Below are 8,230 nucleotides of genomic sequence, written 5' to 3' on the forward strand. Positions count from 1 at the left end.
AAGAATGTATTAACACTACTCTAATATCACAATACTTTTTGACTAAATAGCCAATTTCTTATTTCTGGGGAAAATATTTATCAAAGAAAGCCATATAAAGCCAAACTTTCTTATTCCCCCCAAAATCTCCTCTTTCCCTTTTCCATCACCCTCTCACCAAAAATACCCACACCCAGTGATTCCAGTCATATAATACATGTGCAAAAGGGGCTTCAATTTGTTAAGTAAAATCAATTTTATTAATAAAGATCTTTCCACATTGATTAATTCCAAAGAAAAAACCTACATACAATGAAATTAGAAGTATCCCGGATGACAAAAATAAATTAAGTATGTACAACCATAATCACCGCCGCCTCCGAAAACCTGAAAGGAAGGGAAACCAAGAATGAGGCAAAGGACAGTTGGGAAAACCGAAGAGACAGAAAAAAAGACCATCTAGAGAAAAGGGCTCCTTAGGAGTGGGTCCCCTCAGCAGTACTCTGTATCCTCCCAGGAAAAAAGACCAGAAGTAGGAAGGAAACTGACATTGGGTTAACTAACGGTTCCTTCAAGTGATGCCTTTATATTTTCGTAAGCAAGCTTGCACAGGAGCTATGGGGACTTCAGAGAGAGAATTCAGAAGTCTCTTTTGTGAATTTACTGATTTTCACCTTGGAAAAGAAAAAAATAAAGGCCTACATCTAAAGAGATTAATGCCCAGTATGGAAGAGATACTACAGAGGTTTGTAAGAACTAGAATGGCAAATACAGAGCAAATCCAGAGTATCTCAATTTATAAAGCCCACGCTGCACTTGATCACCCAAGTCTGAGCCATTCACTAACCTTTCTTCTTCCGACCTTTCTTAGGTATCTTCTTCCGCTTCTTAGTAGGATTTTGATCCTGGAGATGCACGGAGAAGGGAAGGAATGGCTGTGTGCTTTCAAGTACTAGTGTCCCTTTCCAAGTTCCTCGTGGTAATAAGCCCACATACACTTAGCTGCGAGCGTGAAGGTCACCTCCCACCACTGGATCTGCACCTCACCTCGTCAAGATGAGGGGTTCCTCCTGTCAGAGCACTGATGTCACTGAAGTGCGTGAGGGAATGAAGCTGTGAGCTCATGACATTTGCTCGTTTCCGCCGTCCTTTCTCCCGCTTGCTGACACTTAAACGCACCATCATGCTCTCCTCATAGTTAATCCTGAGAAGAAACACAGACAGCTTCCAGCATACTCAGTTCACTGAGGTAGAAAACTGCAGCCAAGAACCTGGCCCAGGTATTTACTCAGCCATCATATAGACAGTTCTCAAGAAATTTCAGAGCTAGTCACTATAGTATTTGGTGAGGTGATACTATATGCTCAGTACTCAATGTTCAATGAAATGTTCTTTGTGCTAAAACTTCCCTCCCCCCCAGAAATGAACTCACAGTCCATCCACAGGAATATTTAAATTATTATATAAAATTCTTTGTATTCCAGCTTCATAAACAGGATCCCCTACACAGACCTTCTCACTGAAATCTATCGACTGTAGATATTGACACCTAGGCAAAGTTGACAAATCTGTGTTCAACAATTGCTTTTCTACTTTTCTTCCCTGAACTTATCTAAGAACCTGATTTTCTTGCTTTCTTCACAAAATAAAGAGCAGGGATAGTGAAACAGAACTTTAAAGCCTTAGTCAGTGGCAATGCATATTTTTTCCTCCATGGAGCATTTGCTCAGCTTGAACAGCTTGGGGGGGAACATTTTCCCCCCAGTCCCCATTCTGTACTTCAAAACTCTAATTCTTAGAAATCATTAACCCAAGTTTAGTACTCCATTTCCTAGATAACATGGGTTCTCTTGGAATCAGATTAGTCATATTCATTCAAAACAAAAGGACAAGTCCCTAAAGCATAGAAACAACTTCTAACTGCACCTGTGTTGGTCCTCCTGACTCTGGCGAGTAACATGAGGATGCCGAGCATCTCGGATTTCCTCTGGAGCATCTGAGTACTGCTCCTTTAGCTCACGAATGACAGAGCTGCTCAACGCCCGTCTCTTGGCTCGTTCTAGGCGCTTCTTCTCCCGCTCAGCTTCTGTTTCATCTGTGTGATTAAAAATCAGCAAGGGTTATCCCAGAACAGAGAAGAGAAACACAATTCACACAGAAGCAGCAGCAGTCACAGTTCATACCATAATGCACTGGAACCAAGCGTGGTGGGACGTATTTCTTAGCTGTTCCTTTTCCAGATTTCTTCCCTGAAGCCCCAGACTGGCCTTCCTCTGTTTCATCTTCCTCCTCATCCTCAGAGCTCAACTACAAGAGGAACATAATGTCCACAAACTTAGGAAGAGTTAGTCAAATAAGTGACAAGGAAATCGAAAGCTGAAGTACCTGGGAAAGTGGGAATACAAACCAGAGGGAGAAAGGGGAATCTCACATTCAACACTCTTAGGTACAAGCTGGGCCTCAACAGTAATAAGAGAAATCCCAGGAGGTCCAGGAGCACCACAAGGTTCACCCAGGTTTAGGTCCCTCAGGAAAACCAGGGTACTGCAGCCTCTTACCTTGCTCATCATATTGCTGGGATGAGGCTTAAAACGGAGTGGGTCATTCTCACCTACAGTAAAAGATTCAAGAGATTTTAAAAGACTTGGAACTTTTTGAATGGTCCCCAGAAAGCCTTACAGTTTCCCCTACTTACTGAGGCTGCCTGTCACTGCAGTCTTGACCAGTTTGTCAATCTGATACTTCAGTTTTTGGTCCAAAGGACGAAGCTTTTCCAAAACCTAAAATGTGGTTAAATACCATTACATGTCCTTCCCCTAAATAAGCACATACCAAAAGTTCCTATTTTAAGCTTCCAGATAAAGTCCCTAAAATATGCAAAAAGTAGAGCAAATGAAAACAAAAATGCTTTTTCTCCATTTGGTTTCCTCATTAAACATGAGAAAAATGAAAAAAAATAAAAGTGTTAGCTGCTCAGTCTTGTCTGACTCTTTGTGATCCCATGGACTGTAGCTCGTCAGGTTACTCTGTTCATGGAATTCTCTAGGCAAGAATACTGGAGTGGGTTGCTACTCCCTTCTCCAGGGGATCTTCCCGACCCAGGGAACATGAGAACACCCACTTAAATGAAAGTGATCATGTCACAGTTCTGGAGTTCAGGATTTAGCAACTGAGAGCCCATAAGATGCCAAATGCTTTGTACCGTGCGAATTTCCACCAGTCTCAAAACTGCAGGATGTCCCTGAAGAGAACCTCCCGAGGCTTTGTCCAGGATGAGATGGCTCAAATCCATGAGGTACATGAGCAACAGCTGATCTTTTACTTCCAAAAGGCTGAGACCCTGAGTTAAATCATAAGAAGCAAATTCAGTTTTAACCAGAGAATGAGGAGAGAGAGCCTAGGGAAAACTGGATAATTTTTTCCAAGTTCAAGTTTTTTCCAAGCAGTTCACGTAAGGTATCTAGAGTAGTCTCAAGGAAGTGGCTATACCTAAAACGGCCACAGAGAAAATTATGCTAACATGACAGAAGCAAAGCTCACAAAATTACGGATGACAGGACGAGCAGGAAAATCAATAAAGTATACCCCAAGATCACTATAGCAAGGTTTCTCAAACTCAAGGGCTACTGCTATTTGGGGATAGATAACTCTTTGCTGTGGAGCACTGTTCAACCTACAATGAACAGAGGAGGACTAGAGGATGTTCAACAGCAGCCCTGACCTCTACCACTGATCCCACCCCTCAAGTTGTGACAATCAAAAATATCTCCACACAGGGCTGAATTTTAAATTAATTTAACCAAAACAGTCACTATGATTTTATAGTGATTGTTGAATCCCTACAGTGAATATATACCACACACAGTGAATATATGATTTTATCTCCATATGATGAAATTATACATTACAGGTAAAAACAATGATCTCTATACATACTGACATGGACTTAATTCTATGTCAACACACTTTCTATCTAAGTAGAAAGAGTGAATAATGTGGTTCAAATTGAGGAGGGGAGAAGTATGATACATATATTTTACATGTATAGAAAAATAAAGATAATACAATTAGCAACTGCTACCCCTGGGAACGAAGATGAGCAAAAGGAAGAAATGGAGAGTACTAAAAAACTGATTTTCCATCAAGCACATGTTACTTTAATAACAAACAACATTTTTAAATGTACCCCAGTGGTTATCTCAGAATGGTGATTACACTGATGTTTAATTTTCTTTTTTTTTATTTTATGTATCTTTTCAACTTTCTAACAATTAGAAATTATTATAGGGACTTCCCTGGTGGTCCAGTGATTAAGACTCTGCGTTTCCACTGCAGGGGGCACAGGTTCAGTCTCTGGTCAGAGAACTAAGATTCCACATGCTGCACAGGGTAGTCCACCACCGAAGAAGTGTATTATATTACAGTGTATTATGATTTGCTAATCATAAACTGTAAGTGCATTCTTTTAAATAAAAAAGTAACTTGTGTAAGCAGACTTAAGGTATAGTTATAGGGGAAAAAAAAAAAAGTCACTGTGACTGCATAAAACAAAACTGAAAAATTCCACAGCCCTTGGAAGACCTACTTCAGACAGGTTAAATAATCTCTGCCCAAGATAACACAGTAATAGGAGTAGAGCTGGGATTCAAACTCAGTCTGACTCCAACACCCAAGCCCTGAGTATCCGTAAACCAACATGCTTGAGGTCAACACTAACATGATACAGGAGGACAAGCAAAGCATTTAAAGACAGACAAGCTGAGCTCAACTTTTGAATTAGTCACTCAACAGTCAAATATTGGGTAAATTATGACCTTTGTCTCCTCATCTATAATATGTAACATGAGACTCAAATAAGATGGGAAAATACTTTGTAGCCTATAAAACACCTAATAAAGGTCTTTGATTCCCTAAGTTAATAAATATCTGTTCAATGAATAAATATATAGTGACCTAAGATACATGTGAGCAGCTCATCTCAAAAAAGCATTAAAATGCATAAAAGCATTATACCCAGAATAAAGACAGCCAAGAATGTGAGAAACAGGATCTTTTGACATGCTTGGGCATTGTCAAGCTTATGAGTTATAAGTGTATAGGTTACAAGCGTATAAGACAAAAACAAAACAAGAAGCGAAGATTAAAAATAAGAGAACAAAAATGAATGAAGAGAAAGAAATGGCAAAAAGATACATTAAAAATTCATTTAGTTGTCTTCCTAAAGCACAAGTCTGCTGTAAATCTCGTGTTTTAAAAACCTTCACTGACTTTTACTAACCTACTATAATGATTTCCATACTTCTGCTGACCTATGGAATGTCCTGCTTAAATAATATCTTAGAACAAAAGCTCAATACATAAAACAGGCAACACAGTTCAAGCAGGTATGAGGGATTCAGAGATCCCTCATTCCTTCTATACTGATCCAGAGAGTCCTTCTATACTGTCCTACACCCAATAATCCCTTGGAAACTTCAAGACCTTAATCTGAAAATCACTGTATTTAATTTTAAGATACACATCATTTTCATAGTCAGAATACATCTTTAAATCAACAGTATCTTAGTATGTCACAGATTAACAAGCAACACTTTTTCTTAGTATATAAAATAAGCAATATGCCCCCAATTAGCAAAATTTTGGATTAAATGAATATAGTAGTAACTCCTTAGTTGGCCTACAAGGCTTTTCGTAGAGTGACTACTTTTCCAGTCATATTTTCTAGCCCTGCCCCCAAAACATACACAAAATGTACAAAAAAGCACACTATATGACATACCTCCTTTCCAGAATATCATCACGCGTTAGGTCTTTGTGTTTTTTGCACATGCTATTTCTTTCCATCCCTCTGACCCCTGTTTATTCCTCACAATCCTGCTACCTCCTCTAAGATGCCTAACTCCCTTTGCTTCTTGCTGATCATTTAATCTCACTCCTCAGTTTTCACAGCCGTTCACCATGACGCTACTGTTTATATCTACTGCTTTCACCTGCCTTCTTTGCTAGACTTCAGCACAGAAACTGGATCTTATTCATCTTCAAAGCTCCAACACTGAGGACACAACACACTCAATAAGTCTACAATGGATAGAACTGTTGAGAATATTAAGTCAAGGGATGCTTACTCTTCAATTATGTCTTACCTTCTCTGTAGGATAAGCTTTAGCTTGAACCTTTTTGGTCAGAGTTTGCACTTGTGCCGTGACAGCCATCACCTGAAATTAATCCAAATAAAACCCCTGATCAGGATACAATCAAGTCATCTCTGTGAGCTGTGAAGGACAAAACCTAAACAAGCCACCTAAAAAATACTGATATTTGAGACACTGTCTAAAGTACACCATCATCGTCTTTTCAGTTCTGGGAAAGTACAGGAGAGGCTGTTTCTGATACTTCTTCAAAAAGTAGAAAAAACTTTCAACCTCTTCTTAAAGTTAAAGAGATCAACTTACCAAACTAGGGGTAGGGGATGGGAACTGGGACAGTGGTCATGAGGGCACTTCAGCTTTGTACAGTTGAACTTGCAATGTGAGATTTATTAGTATATAACCATATATCAGCTGGACACCCAAAGGGCAAATCACATCACCTTTCTCATTATTGGTTTCCTTATCTATAGGAATAAAGGAAATTGATTCAGATGCTTTTTTTTCCTGAAGTTTCCTATATTCTTCTGGATGCAGAAATAAATTACTCTGAATTGTTGCCTGAAAAGGTTTTCATCAGCTCATCCCACTCTTAAGGTATCTGGTCATTCAAATGCATACTCAGTCGCTATGTCCTATCCAATTATTTGCGACCCCATGGGCTGTAGCCTACAAAGATCCTCTGTCCATGGCATTTCCCAGACAAGAATACAGGAGTGGGTTGCCATTTCCTTCTCCAGGGGCTCTTCCTTACCCAGGGATCCAACCTGCGTCTCCTGCATTGGCAGGCAGGTTCTTTACCGCTGAGCCACCAGGGAAATCACATGCCCCAAATCACCAGAGTTAGAGGTGAGGCAAAAAAAGTAAAAGAAGGTTTGCATTTAATCTATTCCAAAAGGGGTGGCATTACTCACCTGCTCCTGGAGGTTTTTCAAAAGTGCCACAGCATTTGGCAGGTCTGACTCCAACACTTCCTGTGGAAGGGAGAGTAAAGAAAAGTCATTTCTTTCCTCAGGATAATAAGACGGAAGGTGTGGGGGTGGAAAAGTCCCCTCTCTCCTTCAAACAGCCCAGACTTCCTGCCCTCCCACTCCGATGCCCATGCAGCCTCGCCTCACGGCCGGCCAGCCTCTCACCTTACTGGAAAGGAGCGTTAACCCGTCTCCTTACTACGGTTGTGGCTGGGAGGACGCCTCGGTAGAGCTATTTTTATCACCATCCTTCCCTCGCGCCAATAATTTGCCTCCAGGCACCGAGGAGAAAGGAAACGTCCACAATATTAAGCCAAGGAAACAAACACACGAAACTCACCGGGGCCGCCATCTTCGCAAAGCCTGCCCCTTCCGGAACTGTACTTCCGGAGAGCGGACGTTGCCAGGATAGACTTGAGAGAACACCGCGCCTGCAAATCTAAACCAATAGGAAGAGGGGCTTTTTCATTTCCGCTCCGAACAGGATGTACGGGAGGAGGGGCCGGATCCAGCCAATGGAATAGAAGAACCGGCTAAACTCGTCAGACTTAGGAGGAGCTTTAATTATCTAAATATGCTCTTGGAAAGAACCATATGATTAGTAGATTGAGTAGAATGGGTGGAGTTAAGCCAGTAAAACCTCGACAAATGATTGACTGACACTTTTAGAGGTCCAATGGGAAAAAGGAGTTAACTGAGCGAACTGAGAGCGTATTGGCTCTTGGCTGCCGCAGTACCCGGAGTCTCTTTCAAGACGCTTCCCTTGCGTTGCCTGTGCCTGCCGCTAGGTGACGGGCCTCAGCTTATCTCTGCGAAGGTAGCCACGTTGTGGAGTCGCCATTCCAAGCTAGTGGTCCAACGCAGGCCGCGGTAGATTCTTCATAGACCCCCAAGGTGTTTGTGTGATCTTGGAGAAGTCATTTGATCTCTGAGCTCTTTTCATCTACAAATAACAGTTGGGCCAGAGAAGCCCAGAGTCAGAATTTAGGCACAGAAGATAAGCACATTCACCTGCATGGTGACCACCTGGGGGCAACACATAAAACCCCACTCAGCTGCCGACTTCTACCAGTTAGGGGACGTGAAGGGGAGGATGTTTGACAGATGAAGCCAGTTCAGATTTACATGACTTGC

General features: G+C 41.3%; 1 protein-coding gene across 2 annotated transcripts; it reads right to left on the bottom strand.

Annotated features, from left to right (window-relative positions):
* Positions 1 to 218: 218 nt before the first annotated feature.
* On the bottom strand, positions 219 to 7,511 carry NGDN (neuroguidin). Of its 2 annotated transcripts, none has more exons than XM_065940765.1 (11): positions 7,437 to 7,511; positions 7,040 to 7,099; positions 6,123 to 6,194; positions 3,182 to 3,319; positions 2,675 to 2,759; positions 2,538 to 2,590; positions 2,163 to 2,286; positions 1,906 to 2,074; positions 1,027 to 1,183; positions 827 to 884; positions 219 to 366 (listed from the first exon to the last, which is right to left on the bottom strand). In XM_065940765.1, the coding sequence occupies exons 1-11, from the start codon at positions 7,446 to 7,448 to the stop codon at positions 347 to 349; spliced, it is 948 nt and encodes a 315-aa protein (XP_065796837.1). In that variant the 5' UTR covers positions 7,449 to 7,511; the 3' UTR covers positions 219 to 346. The 2 variants fall into 2 exon arrangements, with proteins under 2 accessions (XP_065796837.1, XP_065796838.1); XM_065940766.1 differs by lacking the exon at positions 7,437 to 7,511 and adding an exon at positions 7,262 to 7,408.
* Positions 7,512 to 8,230: the final 719 nt, after the last annotated feature.

The sequence above is a fragment of the Muntiacus reevesi genome, chromosome 7 (assembly GCF_963930625.1).
Source record: "Muntiacus reevesi chromosome 7, mMunRee1.1, whole genome shotgun sequence".
Classification (NCBI taxonomy): Eukaryota; Metazoa; Chordata; class Mammalia; order Artiodactyla; family Cervidae; genus Muntiacus; species Muntiacus reevesi.